Source organism: Falco cherrug, chromosome 9 (genome assembly GCF_023634085.1).
Source record: "Falco cherrug isolate bFalChe1 chromosome 9, bFalChe1.pri, whole genome shotgun sequence".
Classification (NCBI taxonomy): domain Eukaryota; kingdom Metazoa; phylum Chordata; class Aves; order Falconiformes; family Falconidae; genus Falco; species Falco cherrug.
In genome coordinates, this window is record NC_073705.1 from 56894949 (window position 1) to 56914036 (window position 19088).

At 50.4% G+C, this 19088-nt stretch overlaps 1 protein-coding gene and 1 long non-coding RNA gene across 3 annotated transcripts in view; one reads left to right on the top strand and one right to left on the bottom strand.

Annotated features, from left to right (window-relative positions):
• Positions 1-2724: 2724 nt before the first annotated feature.
• The window catches only part of STK32C (serine/threonine kinase 32C), a 96782-nt gene continuing 80418 nt past the window's right edge, over positions 2725-19088 (bottom strand). For both annotated transcript variants that reach the window (XM_055721173.1, XM_027805065.2), the window contains 9 exons: positions 15578-15751; positions 15007-15044; positions 13500-13589; positions 12874-12977; positions 12658-12774; positions 9856-9981; positions 9555-9686; positions 7770-7837; positions 2725-6937 (listed from right to left, as the gene is read on the bottom strand). In XM_055721173.1, the coding sequence (XP_055577148.1) occupies positions 6799-6937; positions 7770-7837; positions 9555-9686; positions 9856-9981; positions 12658-12774; positions 12874-12977; positions 13500-13589; positions 15007-15044; positions 15578-15751 (988 nt within the window). In that variant the 3' untranslated portion in view covers positions 2725-6798. The remainder of the gene's footprint in view (positions 6938-7769; positions 7838-9554; positions 9687-9855; positions 9982-12657; positions 12775-12873; positions 12978-13499; positions 13590-15006; positions 15045-15577; positions 15752-19088) is intronic.
• Positions 12915-18354, top strand: LOC129736876 (uncharacterized). Its single transcript, XR_008734005.1, has 3 exons — positions 12915-13004; positions 15679-15982; positions 16109-18354. It is a non-coding gene; the product is annotated as an uncharacterized LOC129736876 (long non-coding RNA).

Consider the following 19088-nt stretch of genomic DNA (forward strand, 5'->3'; position numbering starts at 1 on the left):
CCAGCCACCTGCTAATGCAGCCAGAGCTCTGGGAAACAAAACCCTGCTTGGTCTAATTTCTGCGGACAGCTTTCCTGCAGGCTCTGGGTCAGGCCCGCAGGGGCGAATGGGACCGGGATGATGCTTTATGCCCCTGACCGAGCCTGTGCCTGGCCCTGCGGCAGCGCGGCAGGAGCCCTGCGCACCCCCAGCCCAGGTGGGGATGGGGACCAGCCTCTGTGCCCTGGCAGAGCAGCAGCACGTTTTGGAAAAACAGTGAAACTCGAAGACGACAATTGCCCAGACCAAACCAAAACAACATGCAATGCAGCGTATTGGCCTGGAATGCCTGCACAGCTAAGGTAGCAGAAAAATGACACAGAGCTAAAATTGAGGGTGAGGGCACCCCACAGCCGAGCAGCCCGGCTGAGGGCTTCTGGGAGGTGGCCCAGGGTGGCCCAGGGCTGCAGGCATGCGGCTGCCCTGGCATGGTCCCACGGCCACAGCAGAGGAAATTGGGGCAGAGGGGTGCCGCAGGGCTCATGCCTGCTGCGTAAAAACACTCCTGACACTTCCCTAAGGGCGTGAATCAGCTGGCAGACAGACACAGAATTATCACTGTGTTTCCCTGCTTTTTGCTGCTTTTTTCCCAGCGTGTGGCAAACCTTGCCTCTGTGTACCTTGCTGGGGAGCCAGGCTCGCCCCTGCCCACCCTGTGTGAGCACCAGCACCTTGCACCAGCCCTTCCTTCAGGTCCGGCCATCTGAAACAGCACAGATAAATCGCAGCAGTAAGAAAGGCAAAGTCGGGCGATGAGCCAGGGGTCCGTTCCCTGCTCACCCCACCCTGAGGGTGAGCCCGAGCAAGCACTGGTTGCGGTGGCTTAGGCACAGCAGTAATGGGCAGGGGGCAGGCAGCTGCCTGCATTTGTGGCTGCCAAAGTGGTTTAAGTCTGTATCAGCTTTTTTATCCCCTGTAATTTAAGGACTGTGTCTGGGGAACTGTCCTCACCCTTTTACCTTTGCCTTGTTGCGTCGGCACAAGGAGGAGCGACCTGGCCTGCCGGGTGCCCCACGTGCCCTCGGCCCTCTGGGGGCACCCAGGGATGCTGTGAGGGGTCACAGCAGAGGCATCAAACCAGTGGCTGGGCACAGGGCTGCCACTGCTGGCAAAGGGCTCTGCCGAGCGAGCCACATTAAGGCTCATATATTGACTTGTCTTGTTCCTTCACCACTTCTTTTGAAGTCAGAAAGAGCTTTTGTAGATGCTTTTCTACCCTGAGATGAAGCAAGCCAGCACACTGTGCCAACAACCGTAATAAATAATTCCAAGTACTGATGAGGGATGAAAGAGAAAAAACTGAGACCTCCTGAAGCTCCCCAGGGCTGTTTTTAATCGAGTTTAAGATACAAAATCCAGGGTTGTGCAGTGAAATACTAAAACGCAGCAAGCCGCAGCCATCACGCTCTCCCCACCACAGCAGGGCCAGGGTCCCCTGCCACCCACCCCCACCGCCCTCCACGTGCACCCAGCCCCATCCTGCTGTTCCCCCCCCCCCCCCCCCCTCCCCCCATCCCGCTCTCCTGGCTCAGTCCCAGCTGTGGTGTGGGTACCCCCAGGCTGGGACCGGTATGAGCAGGGGCAACCCAGGCTGGTGACCATGCCTGAAACACTCCTCATCCTCACTGAGTCCCCAAACCCGGCGTCGAAAGGGCCCCCCAGTCCCACTGCTATAAAGATATAACTCTCCCTGGGGAATTACAAATACCTTCTGACACCAGAAAGTGGGACACTATAAATGCCTGGATTCATCTTTTCCCCTTTTTAACACTCATTTTATAGCTTTCAAGCAGCATCATGGCCGCATTCCTACTGCTCTCATCCCACCCATTCCTATTGCTCTCATCCCACCCCTGGCTGCACACTAGCACTGAGCATCCCACTGGCTCGGGGGGTCCAGCTGGGCTTTGGCAAGCTTTCACCATTCTAATGCTTTCGTGGTTGGTGCCTTCACAGCCACCAGCTGCCAGTGCCAGCCCCACGCTGCCCCATGCAGATGCAGCAGACGGAAAGCAGCGGGCATGGCCAGCTGGTGGGCAGGAGCTGCGCCTGCCGCTGGGGCTGGGCTGGGAGCTGTGGCACGCTGCAGGCTGGTGTAACTGGGATGTTGAACAACTCCAGCCTGCGATGTGTAAATAAGAAATGTAATTATAACATCCACTTTTTTCCAGATACAATTTCTGCTCCCCCGCCCCCCCCATCAGTAACCTAGAAATGGCAAATACTTGGCAACGTTAAAAATACACATTTATTACTCCACGTACACAATGGCTTCTCGCAGTATCTACAAAACCACAAACTTGTCGTAACTTAAATATTCTGTGACATGGTAAAATTTTCATGCAATAAAATTACAGAAATGTATTAACATAAAATACAAAGATATACTTTACATATATTTCCACTGAAATAATTTTTAAAAAATACCCTACCAAGGCATCAGGATTTCAGCACTGTCAAATGTTAAGTTGCTATATTGGCCTCTTTGCTATTATTTTATTACTCCTATTCTCTTTTTGGCAAGGTAGAGAGTAATAAAGAATTGGCAGCAGAAGAAAAACCGGGACCCAATCTGGCATTTGTTTTCTATGCAAAATTCCCAGTGAAGTCTGTGGAATTCAATGGAAACACTTAAAAATATGCAACTTTACAAAACTTTGTAATACAACAGAGATAAGAAAACAATCTTATGGCAAGGAATTTAAGGGGAATAATTTATAGGTGATGTAGACTTTTCAGAGCGAACAATGGCACACCCTGTATAAATCTGTTATACAAAAAAATACATGTATTTAAATATTTATACACAGAAAATTATTGTATTCTGGTTGTAGTGGAGATGTAAACCAGAGCTGCGACTGACTTATTTCAAGCTCTGCGTGATGGGGTTTGGTACCAGGAGTATTTCACGACTTCACTGTGAGTTTTGCTCACATCTAGGGCTGCCTCAGGCTCTAATGCAGCGGAGAGCGTAGCAGGAGAGGGGCGGTCTGGGGGCTTTCAAAGCCACGCGTTTTTCACTGGCACCAGTCCTTCTGCAGCGAACACCCCCTGCGCCAGCGCATGCCTCGTGCCGTGCATTGCCCGCGCTGCAGGAGCCAGGAGGGCTGGCAGCTGCCGGTCGATCCGCTGGCCCTGGCCAGCTGCCCCCATGCCGCATGAGCCGCCCCACCACCGACAGGCCACAGCCCTCCGCACACGGCCGCTGGCCGGCACCGGCACCGGACTGGTTCAACACTGACGGTCACAGGGACAGCGGCACTGGAGGGCGGCGTTGGTGGGCAACCCCACCGCACCCCCAGGCACAGCTCCCCACCCCAGCCCGGTCTGTGCCGGCAGCCCCCCAACGCAGCGGGACAGGGAGCAAAGGGGCGCCCATCCCCTGCAGGAGCCCACGGAGGGGGTTAGCTTTACAGCCGGGCACCCCTGGAAGGAGCTCAGCCAGCCCAGTCAGCACAGGCTCGTTATGGGGACACAGCGATGGGGACATGGCACAAAAGGGCCCCAGAGAACAGCAGCACAGCAAGAGTGGAAGGGCCTTGTGCATTGAAACCCATTGTGGAGATTTTGACAATGAAGCATACATGTACCTGTTTCCTATCATTTTTCCATTTTCCAGTTACTCTTTTCTTGTAATTTCTTCTCCAGGGACTAGGCATAAATAGCATCAATAAAACCTGGTCCCCAATGGGCACTGATGAAGTTAGGCCCATGCATTATTGAAGATGAAAAATGAGCACTTCAGTTGTATTACACTCACGGTGTCCTGCTGCTCAGCGCAATGGTCCGAGAGGTCTGTGTCCTGTCACTTCTCTCAGTGATTTAAGGTTTAGAAACAGACTGAGGCAGAAAGAAGAGTTTTCCCCGGCACATCCCTGGGAGATGCATTGCTGGGTTTCAGCGGTGCTTCCCGGGCAGCCAGAACCTGCCCCACATTTCCTCAGCTGGGAAGGACAAACTACCTGGCGGCTCCCCAGAAGCCTTCCCAGTTTCTGCTGAGCGTTGCTGAGGACATTTTGCACAATTTACCCAGGAAGAGCAGTGCTGAAAAGGGAACATAAATGACCCACACGGAGAGAGTTTAGGGTAAGAAACATCCATTTCAGAAGTGAGCCAGCTCCTCCCTACATGCGCCAACCTTGGCCTCACAGGCCATTTGTCACTTGTCCTACAGAAAGCAATGAAAATGGCTGTTAGACATGTCCTGCCAAACTGCTGACATCCCTCCTGGCCTGAGAGCTTCTGCTTGAATAGGATCTATCTGCATCTCATATACAGAACAGTTTGGTCAAAAAATAAGTATGTTCCTTGTCATTCTGATAGTCTGAACTTTTGTAATTATTTACAGAAAGATGATAGTGCAATGGTGTCTACTGGAAAAAACTGTCCATACCGGTGGAGTAAATCATCTGTAATTTCTAATTCCTGAATAAATACATGGTTTTGACCCTCAGTCTGCTTCTCTTGCCCCACCTGAGTCCTGGCAGGCCAAGCGGTGGCCCTCACAGCAGCAGAATTATCACACTGCTCTGATCAGAAGCAAATCAGAGCCGGTCCTGATCTGGTCTTGTGACTTGAGATTAAGGTGTGACTACTACGTTGCAAGGCACCCTGGCCATCACTGGTGGCCATTGCCAACAGGCACCATTCCCGCACTGTGGGAGCTGAGCCCACCAAGGCACACAGCCAGCGGCACAGCCGGCAGCCAAAGCGCAGCACACTGTGCTGGGACAGAGCCGGGTGCTCAGGCCGGGGGCACAGGGGACACAAGACGCAGAGAGAAACGGGGGTGAGGACCAGGCTGCCCACGCAGGGAGCAAGGGCTGCTCACCAGCAGCAAACGGGGCCAGAGTGTGTGGCCCATCCACGCACACACAGGTGTGCTCTGATATGTGGGAGAAAGTGATTAGGGTAATTAGTCTACCCTGGTACCCAGTAATCAGACTGGATGTCACTAGAGGCAGAGAGGGCAGGTCCCCCCGCCAGCACAGCCCAGGGCCAGAGCTGGGGGTAGGTGCCCTCCTGTAGCTGGGGAAAGCATTTATTTCAGACCTCGCTCATGGAACGGCTGCAGCTCCCCTCCAGCCCCTCATTAACGCAGCTTCTAATGAGGTGTGGGGCATGCCTGTGCAAGGACCTGCGGCCAACCCCAGGGCCCCGCGGTGCGACCCCAGTCCCTCGCCGGGCACGGCCCAGGGCTGGATGCTCACCATTACCTGGCTCCGTGCCGACAATAACTGTGCAACTGGCATCAGAGCTTTGGCCCCCCTCCCCTGTGCGAGTTGTGCCTGCACACCTGAATGCTTCTTTTAAAGACATCTGTGAAAATTTGGTTCTGCACAATTTTAGCCACATACTAGTTTCCACATAAAACTGTGGAAAACAAATGCGTCGTGTCATTTTTCATATAAAATTGTTTCATACCAGTTACGCTTTTCTATTTTATTTGTGGAAAAGAAAAACGCAACAAAACATGTCCTGAAAGAGTCTGCATCTGTTAAAAACATTTTCTACCCATTTTTATGTTACAAATGTACAGTAAGGATGCAAACACTGCAACCTCCTAATGTCTGGCAGCAAACAGATGTTGATAGTTCAAAGGTGAATGCAGTCCTGACGAAGCCCCTGTTTATCACAGTAGCCGTACGCTGCAGCAGAACCCATGGCTCATTTTTAGCAATAGAAACCAAAAGCCACTCTACATACAGCAGATTAGGCAACTAATATAGTGAAAGCTTCTGGAACAAGGCAGGCAACATCCACAGCTGGAACAAGTTTAGGAGATCTCCCATCTTATTAAGAAGTTAAAACAGGTATCAGTAAATTATATACAGTACTTTTACTTTGCACTGAAAATAAAGGAAATTGAAGGGTAAAATAAGATATTCCCACCTTTTGTAACCAAGCGGCAATGCAAGGCACCCACTTCACCTCCAATAAAATCTGAACCTGTGACAAACAGTGTCCTCCAAGCCCGGACAACCAGAACCAAACGCTCTGGTCAGCTCGCACAGCTCCTCGCCACTCACTGCAGTTATGTGAAGAAAGCAAGTATTTTAAATACATTCTGCAGCTCAATTACATGTTTAATTATTACCCAGCCCCTGAAGAATTCATGGAGTGTACGATAAAATATTTATTTGCCCCGAGTTGGGAAAGAAACTCTGACAGGTGATGAGAGGACAAGGACGTGCCTGGGATGTCCTTCTGCAGCAGGACTCAAGCAGCTCGAGGCCCCCAGGAGGCTGGTGCCACCCACCACAGCCCGCAGAGGCCCTGGAGCTGCCCTGATTTACACTGGGAATTGCTTGTCCCTATGGCAGCCTTTATGAACAAGGAACGCCAAAGTAAAATTCAAGCCACCCATTCAGCCTTCCTCCCTCGCCACACCCACCTGGCGTCGCCCCTTGTAGTACCCAAGGACGTAAGTTCTTTTTTTGTCACTTTACTGTTTTAAAACCATGTGCAGATCAGCAATCTGACATCAAAAAAGAACAAGCAAAAGAAGTTGATCTACCTTCTCCGACAAGTTGCATAGCAAGTATCTTTACCCACAACAGGCAACCAGTGTGCCAAACTGGCGATCCGTTAAATCCAGGAATGCAGTTCCGTAAGAACTCTCTCTTTTGCTACAGCTTTGCAAGACGAGTTGTCGGTGCTCTCCGGTGGTATCGGAGGACAGCCTGTGGTGCTCAGTGCAACCTGAGAACGGGTTATCGGCACGGCGCGGGCTGGCCACCCTCGCCCGGCAGCTGCAGCCTAGCTGCTGCCCGTGGAGGAGCAGACGGAGCTGCACATGTTCAAGTTGGAGGTCTCAGACTCAGCCTCCGTCTCGGCTTCATCGGTGGTCTCAGGGGGGGACACAGACTCGCTCATCTGCTCTTGGCTCTTCTTTAGCCTGTGCGGAGCAGAGGATCCACGTGTTACACAGTCAGCCCCAGATGGCACCCCCAAAGGTGGTCTGCAGCAAGCCTGCCCCGTGCTGCCCACACCACTCCTCAAGAGATGCCTACAGCAGACCCATGGTGAACAAGAGGAGCCTTTCCAACGCACACACAGAGCACATAAAAAGGCCATGACAGGGACCAACACACCAGCAAAACACGCTGAAACACTCTGAAATACTCCACAATGACTTGCAAGGCTTCAGCTTTCAGGAGCGCTGCCCACCCAGACCTTGGCCACGAGTGCCCTGTGCCATGGCCAGGGCAGCAGGCTCCCAGCCGCGCACCTCCTCCGTGGAGGCTGTCTCTTGCTTTACTTACGAACTGAACATTCCCATGGCAGTGTGCCTAAACACGGGGGAAAGCAACTGCTTTAACTCCAGCGCTTTCACTGCCTGCTCATCCCCTGCAGAGATTTTAGCATGTTCCTTGCCTTCATTTTCCAAAACATCATCCTCTAAAAGCAGGATAGGTGAGATGATGCAGTGGGGGAACTGAAGAAGTGTCACATATGTATGTTAAATCCCAGAAATCTCTCTGCAGCATATTGTATTTAATTTATTAAAGTGATTAATAATCCCTCATCTTGTCTCCCTTTTGGGTCAGAACTACTTTCATACAGAGGCAGCACCTGAGCTCCTTGGCTGATGTTAGTCACCCAGGGCTAAGCCGCTGGCAGCAAGATGCTCCCAGCCATCAGGCACTGACACTCTGATTCCTAAGGGAAGTCAGTGGAAAAAAAGAGTATTTTTTCCTAAAAAAAAAACAACAAACCCACACACTCACTTCTCTCTGTTAAAGATGACAAAGTCTTGCTGGATAGCTTCAAGGCATTCTTGGAGATAGTCATTTTCCTGTTGAAGAAAAACAATACAAGCATAAGCAGTGCCATTTGCATCTCACTGCTGCCTGCAGCATCGCAGCACTTCCAGCGCTGTGCACGGAGCCTCCCAGCCACCAGAGACTTCAGCTGAAACAGAGGATGGAAACAGCACAGCTGCTAGCCTTCATGGCTTTCACCAGGGTCTTGTTTCATCTGTGACAAGCACAGTTTTCCATAAAACATAGATAGTGCACAGCTTTCCAGATGTATCTGTGTATTCTGCTTTTGGAAGTGTTACCTGCCCACAGGAATGAAAGTCAGCACGGGGAAGAGACCAGCACAAAGCCGGCATGCAGGTGTGTGGGCAGCCCTTGCCTCCTGACTTCTGCCTTTATTTTACCTCCTGCATCACCTCTGCCTGGGTGCAGAGACCTCTCTGAAGCCAGACACTGCTGCAGCACACCGCCTCCAACCAAAGCAGGGACACCCACCGCGGAGCCTCACCCACCCCCGCACCCCCAGCCACGGGTTGATGGCCACGGCGAGGGACAGGCTCCTGCCTGGCACCTGCGTGGGCACTGGCAATCGGTGTGGGTCCCGGCAGGCAAAGTGCCCTTAATGTTCCCGGCAGCAAAACCTCAGAGAGGCATTTGCAAATTTGCTTATTCTTGGTTTTTTCCTCCTGATTTATCCTTCATCCTTTTTCAGTAAGTCTCATTGATCGCAGCATTAACTCCTGCTGAAGAGGGAAGGGATCCATTGCAGTTAATTAGTGCAGACAACAAGACAGGCAAAATCCTGCCTGGTGTTCCCTGTCGCTCTCAAGACAGGGGATGCTCCCCCTGACCTCGCTGGGGCAGAACAGATGTTTGTTCCCTTAGCCTGGGATTTGCACAGCTCAGAGGCACTGCGCAGGGGAGGCAGGGGGTGGGTAATGCACATTTGCTCTCACAGACCTCCCCGGCACAGCAGCCTACCTGCAAACACCCCTACAAACGCCTGTTCTCTGCGGGACCATGTACCTGCTCTGCTGTGTAAGATGGTTTTACTCCTGGGATGTGTCTGCTCTGTAAAAATCGGATTCTTGTATTTACCTCCCCAGTGATATAAAAGCACCATGACCACCACAGTGAAAAGAAGAAACAAATGCATCTCATCTCTGGCCTAATTTCCTGGCTAATGGATACCTCTCTGCAGAAAGCTGGTGCCCCTCTCCCAGGCTCATGTGCTGATGGCAGCCAGCACAGCCAGAGCTCGCCCCGGTGTGGGGGCAGAGCAGGGCTGCAGGGCTCACCCAGCCGCATGCTCACGCAGCAACAGAAAGCACAGGACTGGTACCCACACCTGGGACTGACTGGTGGGGTGTTTCTGCATGGCCATCACCCCAGACTGGAGGAACCGCTCCCCCATAACCCCACTGACAGCTGCCACGGACACCAGGCAGCGCCTCTAGGAATGGTGAAGACCATATGGATGTGGTTTGGTGTTTTTCCGGTTTTTCTTCTGACAGGTGTGCCCAGACCTCTGTTTCTCATTTCATTTTCCAAATGACAGGTTACTGTGAAAGAGTTTTAAGAAACTGAGGTAAGAGGAACATTTGCTTGTCAAGAAGACTGCATCGGGCAAATGTTTTTATCAAAACAAATCTGCGGTTACTGCAGCACCGTTGCAGTTACGACTGCTCTACACCCCACATTCAGCAGCTCAGCCTTTTTTCCCAGCTGGCCGTTACCCCAGAAAGCACTTACAGACTGTGAGCTGTCCTTGCTGTTATCCCTCGACTTGTTCTTCGCAAGCCTCTTCTTCTTCTTGTGCAAGGGCCTCGACTCCAGAATCATCTCCTCCAGCTCGAAGGTGGGGTCACAGTGCAGGCGGCCCTTCTGCCAGGACACACAGCGCGGCACCGCGCGCGTTAGGCACAGCACAGGCTCTCGCAGCAGACAGACTCAGGAACTGCTTCCATCAGAAAGCTCTGCTGAACGCAGCAGTTCCTCTCATGACAAGAAGCCGTCCCTGCTTGGGACCGGGACACAGATCGCTCCTACTCACATTGGGGACGAAGCCCGGCTCCACCCGCTTCTCACAGACGTCGCTCCAGACCACACCGGACAAGTACGCCGAGGCCTGAACATCAGCCAGGCAGGAAAAGCGATGCTCGGGATTCACCGTCAGCAGCTGGGGAGAGAAAGGCACTCCTGTCAGAGGGGAAAGAAAAGGAGCCCTGTGGCACCCTGTCGTTAAGACGACTCAGATGTTTCAGCCATGCAGCAAGCTTTCTGCCACGGGAAATACGTAACTACTATAGGGAAAAAAATAATAGAAAAACTTTCTGGAGGCTGTGAAATCAGACAGCCAAAAATCTGGTACCGTGAGCTCTTGGACCAACACAGGCTTGTTCCTCCCATGCCTGCCTACGCTGCACGACCCCTCACCACTGCACCTGGGTGCTGCTGCCCTGCGAGCTCCTTCTCGTGCCAGGGACAGACCTTGCTCCCTCATAAAGACATTGATTCCCCCTGAGGGTCACCATTGGGTTTCAGCCTCCACATGTCCTGTTTTCACACCACTTCTGTGACACCAGGGGATACTGCTCCATTTATCACACACACGGCTAATGAAGCACAGAGAAAAAAAATCAAAATGCTTGCTTGCCCTGCTGAGAGACCAGTCTGAGGACAGATTTTTCAAAGAATTCAGCACTGTGTACTATGCTGTATGCTCAGCTGATGAGCTACAGCTTCCCAGACTGCTGGAGGTATGCCTCCTGTGGAGCTACATCTAACAGAGAGGCACACCTAACACAGGGTCTGAGTAAAATTCTGTGCCTGGTCTCCCCCTGTGAAAATCTTCACCAAAGCATTGATGCCACCTTTACAGTACATCCTCAGAGCCCTGTGTGCGTCCCTCCTCTCTCAAATACGGGATGCTCGTGGCAGGCAAGATGCACCCACCCTCGCCCCTCTCCAGATGCCAGCTCCCCTGCCTGCCTGTGCCACTGCCACCAGCACCAGAGCCGCACCCCACCTTTGGACCATTTCTTGCCTTTTTTCCAGAGCACCTAGAACTTGAGTCCTGACCTCTGGCTGCCCCAGCTCAGTTCTGGGCATCTGCAAACTGAGTGTATATGGTCTCCACAAACTGGACACCTATGGCAAGACCTCTAAAAAATGCCTGTCTAGCACTGTTTCCTTTTAAAAACTGTGGCGTAATTCTAGACAGACTAATTTTAGGAGGTTACAGCCTTTTTGCAGAAAATGTCAGCACTAAGTATTTTTCCAGTGCCCAAGGTATGCAAGAAGCAGGTAATGGTGACTGTACGTACAGCCCACCAAATGTGCAGGCACAGGGATGCTTGTGAAGGGCACAGGGTAAAAGACCGCCTCGACCAGCAACTGCCACCTGGGGAACTTCTCAGGCACTTTTTCACAGCATAAAATTATCTTCATCTTTAAAACAAAAAGGGAGGAAACCCCAATTCCCAAGTAAGGCCACGTGGGAAGGAGACAAGGGGCATCGATGCCAGCACAGTGCCAGTGCCGGAGTGAGGAGCAGGGAGCAGGAGCTGGCTCTACAGGCAGGTGGGCAATGCAGCACCCAACATCACCCCTGGGCACCAGCAGAGCCCCCTGGGCTGCTCCAGTGGGCAGGGCACAGGGCTGGGACACTCCGAGCACAGGAACCCCAGTGCTCTGGGGGACGTGTGTCCAGCTCTGGGGCCCCCAACATAAGGAGGACATGGGCCTGTTGGAGCGAGCCCAGAGGAGGCCACGGAGGTGGTCAGGGGGCTGGAGCCCCTCTGCTACGGAGCCGGGCTGGGAGAGCTGGGGCTGCTCAGCCTGGGGAGGAGAAGGCTCCGGGGAGACCTTAGAGCAGCTCCCAGCACCTACAGGGGCCGGCAAGAAGCTGGAGAGGGGCTTTGTACGTGGGCTTGGAGCAACCTGGTCTGGTGGAAAGCGTCCCTGCCCATGGCAGGGGGTTGAACTAGATGATCTTTAAGGTCCCTGCCAACCCAAACAATTCTACAAATCTGCTTCTATGATTATATGACATGGGGTGTCCTTCCAGGCTGAGGCGGCTGCTGGCATTTTCCTGGTGAGATGTTTTAATTTCTGCCTGGTCTCCAGGAGCCCGGCTGCCGGCAGCCCAGCAGATGGCAATGCAAACCTGCTGAACACTCCACTGCAGCCATAACTAACAATGCTGCTATTCATTAAAACAAAATCTAATTATGTAAATTGTCCACCCAACATTAACTTACATTAGAGTCACTTATTTGCTGTCAGTACCATGTATATCTTCTGTATAGCACACTCATCAGCTACTGAGTTCTCAAGCAAGCAGAAGCTAAAACAGCCTCCACATCTTTCTTGTGTAGCAGCATGAGGAAAGTAGCGGACTGTCCCATAGATATGGACCCCCCCACAAGAGTTCTAACAACCAAATACACCAAGTCAGGCCCTTCAGCCCAGCAGAACTGGTGAGAGGGAGCAGCTAATACAGCAGCGGCAGCATGCACTCCTCCATCTTACACTTACACATCTTACTCGGCCACAACTGCTGACTTTTTAGGTTACAGTGATCACAGAGGGGGTGCTGGAAGGGCACAGCTCTAGCTCAGGTGGGAATTTGACTGTCACACCAAAACAAGCCCTTGCTATCAAAGATAATGCATCTTATTACAGGTATAACAAACAAAACGTGATTAATCTGCGCTTAAGCCTGAACAAAGTCATAAAAATTAGTCCCATTTCAATTTTATATTATTTATTAATAGGCTGAAGATTTTCCAGCTAGTCCTGCATGCACTGTGGCTAATATACAACTTAAACCACGTCAGCAGGACTCATTTACCTTTCTCAATAGAGCAATCATTTCTTTTGACCATGCAGACGAATACTGAACGCTCACAGTACTGAACAGCTGAATTAAAGACTCCACAGGGTTGTTCGAGTGGATGTCATACGGTCTCTGGGGGAAAAAAGCAGAAAGATGAGAAGAAATTCCCTCTCCTCTCTGCAGTCAATCAGAAAACGTATTCTTATGCCTCGGAGCGCCTGGGAGCCCTACCCAGCCCCGCAGCAGTTCGTAAGCCATGATTCCCAGCGACCACCAATCCACCTCGAAGGAGTAGCCTGTCCCGCCATTGAGGAAGGAATGGAAGATCTCCGGAGCTGAACAGAAATGGCAAAATTCAACAGGTTATTCATTGACTTCATTTTGTTTCTATTTCAGTATTTCACGTAAGTCAGTACACAAGACCTTATGGTTATTTTTATGCACTACTGCCCAAGGGGAGGCTGTGCAAGCCAGGGTGAGTAGCAGCAGCAGCAGCAGCAGCAGCAGCATGCCTGCCCTAGCTGGGCAGCTGGGTTACCGGGCTCACATGAAGAGAACCCTCCCCACCGAGCAAGCAAGGGATGGCACAAACCCACTGCCTGCTGGAATGCACCAAGCCCCAGCCCAGGGCCAGCGGGGAGGGCAGGGTGGGATGGGGAGGGTACGCTGACAGCGATTCATTCACTCTGGAAGTTTCACTTTTCAAACCATCAGGCTCCACTGAATGACTTGGGTGCATGCATTAACCTGCCAAATTAATTCAGTGCCTTTGTCATAGACAGGGACTGTCAGGCAGCATGCGGTGAGTACTCTTGAAATGTAAAAGACAGATGTAAGGAACAGCTATTATTTCTTACCCATGTATGGCTTTGTTCCAGCTAATGCAGTTGCTCTTTCACCATCCCTAATTATTGTTGCAATATTAAAATCTGTTAAATGTGCATGACCTTAAACAAAGACACATTTTAAGAAGGAATTAATCACAAGAACAGTGGCAATGTACAGTCAGAATACATTTGTTTCATAAGCTTCTGCCCTTGGACAGTGTAACATGGGGGCAGGCAGGTCAGGGCCCGACCCCACCGAATGGCCGTAACGGATTCTGAAGCTTTCCCAGCAGCTCAGGCTGGCTGGGTGATTAAAAGGTAGCTAGCTTAGGATCTTGATTTTAAATCACACTTGGAGCAAACTAGTAACGTACAGCAAGTCCAGCACTAGGTCAAATGGCTCTCGCCAGAACAAACAGTCAGCAAAGAAGGCAACAGAGAAACACTATACTAAGATATTGCCTTGGTCGCATTGATTAAAAACCTAGAACTGTTTTCGATGAAAGCCACTGAGCCACAACTACCGCAAAGTCCCAGAGCTGAAGCAGTGCTGCCACTCCGTACAGACCACAGCAAACTTCGATGTGCCAGCTGAATGAAATCATAACAATACTTCCCAAACCCTAAGGCTGTATGAAGACATCATTAAGATGTTTCAAAAAGTGCTGGAACACCTTCTCTCTGTTTCTACTTTCCCTGTCATCAGGACTGAAATTTAAAATTCAGAACATGTCATTATTTTCAAGCCAGCCTGTGATACAGAGAACCCACCCACTCGCCCTTCTGGAGGCTGCTTTCTGCTCTCTAGCTACAAGGCAGTTATGACAGTGGTGTGTAAATCACAGACTAAAGCCCTGTGAAGTCTTCCCTGACATCTCCTTTTTCCCATTTACGTTTGGGCTTTATACACTGCACTGCTTTCTAGTTAACTCCCATGCAAGTGCAAGCTTTGGTTTTGATGAGGCTTTATGGTAAAACTCAGATGGTTTGAGCCTGCTGTCCTGAGAGATTGCATCTTCAGTTTATAAGATCTACTACTGGAACAGAAGACACTACAGGCTCTCCTATGGCACTTCTCCTGTGGAGGCCGCTGAGACAATATTACTGATAGATGCTCTCACAAAGGTCCCTGAAGTCACTCTCCCTGGCTCAGCCCAGGTCATCCCCCCAGAAAGACATCAAAACTATCCTAAAAGCATACGTGCAGATCACCGACTTCAAAACTCAACCAAGTCACTTCTCCTGCTTTGTGCCCTCCCACGATGCCTGGTACCGCAGTTCTGGCATGGGGGACCTGTGCATGGGGGCACTAGCGAGAAAGGAGGTGGTGTGGGTGCAGCGAGGGGGGGTAACGAGAGAAGGGCTGCCCTTGGTGTGCCCGTCCTGGCATTACAACGCACAGGTACATTCAGCCAAACACTGAGCAGTTAAGCATGATGCTTTTTCTGCTCTTTTCCAAGATAAAAAGATGCACAGTCTGTAAAGACTCTGTCCCTTGAATGAAGGGGGCAGACAAAGCAAGGCACAGAGATCCTACCTTGCTCATCGAGGAGGATGTTGTCTGGTTTTACGTCTCTGGGAAAAGAAGCAAGGTTACAGCAAGATGAAATCTCAGTCAGATCAAGGATGCAACTCAACAACAAAAAAAAACCCTTAACTTTTTTACCTATCAAAAATTAGGAACAAATAAACCAAAAATATCCTAACATGAGACAAGTCCCTTTATGATGGACTAGAAATATGTTCTTCCTGGGCAACTGGGCAAAAAAGTGGGAGAACTGGACTTGATCAGGCATCACTTCCAAGGAAAACTAATAACAATCCAAAGAAAACCAGTAACGACACCAGGCCTACTTCTGTGAAACCCTTGATTCCTTTGAAACCCACCCTGCAAGGTGCCTTCAGTGCCCAGCGAAGTGTCGGGCTTCCTCCAAGGGACAGGGCAGCCAGGCCACCGCCGAAGCATGCCCACCAGCATTGCCAGTGCCGTCCAGTGCAGGCTGATAGCTCTGACCCGGGGGCACTGGTGGCACTAAGCAAAGAGAGCATCGCCTACCCCAAACCCGCCAGGGGCAGCACCCACTGCGAGTAGCAGGCTGCGTGGTTACCTGTGGATAATGTGCTGACTTCGTAGGTAGTCGAGAGCCAGTGCCATCTCACAGATGTAGAGTTTGACTGTTTCTTCCGTAAACTGAACGTTTTGCTGCAGGTGATAGCGCAGGTCACCACCAAGAAGCAGATCCACCACCATGAACATGTCCTCCTCATCCTGGAAGGAGTACCTGCGGGACCAGCGGCATGTGAGCAAGCAGGCTGAGCCTCACAGCAGCCACAAAACCAAGCCAGGCTTCCCCCTCTCCTAACGATGCGGCTCCTGTGAAAGCTGTGGGCAGTGCCACTGCCAGTGTACGCCAGCCTAGGTCATTGCGCCTTCCCCATGAAGCAGGTGCAACTCGAGGTGATGTCTCATTTTTGAACCTACTGCTACACTAAGGTGTAATAGTATTAATAAGGTGATGAGGTAAGTATCCCAGTCCAGTTCCCCCCTCTCACCCAGCCACCGTCATCTTTCGTCTTATGGGGTAAATTCAACAAATACAAACCAAGGAATAAATATAAATACCTTTTATGTTGTGCAGAAGTCCTGGTCCACCTGTGTGAGAAGCCAAGGGGCAGGGGAGTCTCGCTGACAGAAGATCCAGTCGAGAGCCCCGAGGGTCCTCAGGCCCCTGGATTCCAGCACCGGCGGAGGGTTCTCCTGCCTGGCTCGCCAAATTGATGCCAAAACAGCACAGAGCAACTGCTCAGAGATGAGTTTTGTCTTTAAGCAGCGAAGGTATCTATTTCGTGGAACACTGAGGAGCTAGCCAATTTGCACCGGACAAGCAAGCTGCCAAGCGCCACCATGTAACCCCCAGCAGGCAGGGCTGCGGGCAGCGCACGGGGTTTGCCAGCCAGCCACTTAAGAGCAACTTTGCATTTTCAATTGCAAAAAATCTGATAAACCTACTTAAAATATCTCTGCTTATCCTGAAAATGAATTGGAAAACACAACTGCTAATTTAACCATAAAAACCAGAAAAAGAGATTTATATTTACTGTAGAGTAAAACGCCTCTCTAAATCTGCAGTGGAACCAACAGGAGACTGACAGCAGTGAGGATTCACTACAAAACAACATTCAATTGTTATATTTGGTGACAGTATTTCTAAGGAAAGAGTATGTGGGATTGTATAATACTTATGAATCACACAATTATGTTCTCATCTTAAATGTAGGTTTATTCTAAAAGTACAAGATGAAACGGAGAAATTTGCTAAGAGAGCAAGTTTTCCCAAGAATCCCATTACTCATCGGAAAAAAATATTTGCAATTGTTAAAACACTAAATAAATAAATACTATTTGGCTACCCTGGAGTAAAGGCTCAACAAAAAGAATGTAAAGTACTACCAACTTCCAGCACTTTGAGTATAACACTTTCTGTTTTTTTGAAAGGCTTTCCACCCACCAGCCTGCCACGCACCCCACATCGCCGTGGGCGGCCCGAGGCTCAGCCTGCCTGGCCCCCCAAGGTGTGCTGCCTCCCCACGAAAAACTGCGGCTTCTGCCCCTCTTCTGTCCCCATGAAATCAGGGAGCCGCTCATGAGGCACTGATTCCAGCCTTAAAAACACATCCCAGAGGTAACAGAGCCTTGCAGTGGCTGAAGGAGATTACCGTGCACCACGCCTTGCAGATGCACTTCCTTGCATTTTTTACATAATATAACATTTTTCTTTACCCATTATTTTCCAAGTAAGCACAGCCTTTATTTTACATTTACTATTTTCTCCTTGTGGTTGTGGCTGCACAAATTTTGAGGCAATCTCAAAACCACTGGGTTGGAAATAGTGCCTACCTGACCTGATGATACTCTCTAAGCCACAGCTGCAGACCTTTACCAAAAGCCACACTGTCGTTGGAAAGAAAGCATTTCAAACCACGCCAAGGGTGTGCAAAACACTTGGGGAATAAATCCTAGACAAAATTTTGAGCAATCCAGGTCATATACACAGTAAGAGAAGGAACCACTCTTCCCTGCACAGTCTGTCATCCTCCACTCAATGGGATATGAAAGATTTTCCATCACTTCTCATAAAAATCCCTCTTCTTCGCTCTGGGAATGTAAGCCATGAACTCCTTATTTCTATAACCCTGCACAGATGATGGATGGATTTTCTGATCCCTGCCTCACATCAGGGGCTCCTTCACAGGGCAGGGAGGGAAGAGAGAGGACCAACCACCTGGAGCACCCTGCAGCAGAATCCGGGAGAGTGTCACGAGGCTGACTGCTAGGGACTCATCCCAAACTAACCAAAGATCATAGGATATAATGCACTATTATCTAAAATGTGTCAATTAGGTTTTTGTGCTATTCTGGTTTCAGCTGGGATAGAGTTTTCTTCTTAGTAGCTGGTGCAGGGCTGTGTTTTGGCTCTGATGTGAGAACAACATTGATAGCACACTGATGTTAGTTGTTGCTGGGTGATGTTTCCACTAAATCAAGGACTTTTCGGTTTCCTGGGCCCTGCCAGCGGGAGGGCTGGAGGGGCACGGGAAGCTGGGAGGGGACACAGCCAGGACAGGTGACCCGAACTGGCCAAAGGGACGTTCCATACCATATGGCATCATGCTGAGTATATAAACTGGGGCAAGAAGAAGGAAGGGGGGACATTTGGCATTGTGGCATTTGTCTTCCCGAGTAGCCGTTACGTGTGATGGAGCCCGGCTGCCCTGGGGATGGACGAACCCCCGCCTGCCCGTGGGCAGTGGGGGATGAATTCCTGGGTTTGCTTTTGCTTGGGTGTGCGGTTTTGCTTTACCTATTAAATGGTTCTTATCTCAACCCTTGAGTTTCACATTCCTTTCAGATCCTCCTCCCCATCCCTCTGGGTGAGGGGCAGTGAGCGAGTGGCTGCGTGGGGCTCAGTTGCCAGCCGGGGTTAAACGACAGCATGTGCAAAATTTGATAATGATACATCTGAGCTCTAAAGGAATATATTTTATTTGACTAGTGAATGTGTTGCAAAGCACTTTTTGCCCTTAGTTGTCCTCCAGCAAAAGGCCCTGCACCTGATAATTTAAAGAGATCTCATAACTTTTTTTCAGCAACAGATCATTAAAAAGTTACATTTCAAATTGCTCAATACTAATTTGACTGTGTGCACTGGTAAAAACTATCCTCATTACTGTGTAATGTTTTAGAGTCCAGTTTCAAAAGAAGTCCTCAAATCAGGCTGAAATCTAACAAATAGCTTTAGTTGGTAATGCTTTTGAAATAAATCCTGTCTAAACAGTCACAGTAAAAAATGACATGCAATGTATCTCCTTGGCTTCCCTACAACCATATTAACCCCCACAACCCAGCAGCATCCCTCAGTGTACATCTGTGGAGCCGCCTTTGCAGTGCCTGCACAGACCCAGACACACTCAGGACAGCTTGAAACCACCCACCACAACCTTTTGAGGTGGGACCTCTCTCAGAAACACTTTACTGAACACACTGGCTACAGCTAAGGGCAGTTCTGTTTATTTAAGCTGTTAGCCAGTCTCTGCAAGATTTGAGTCCTTTTAGAAAGA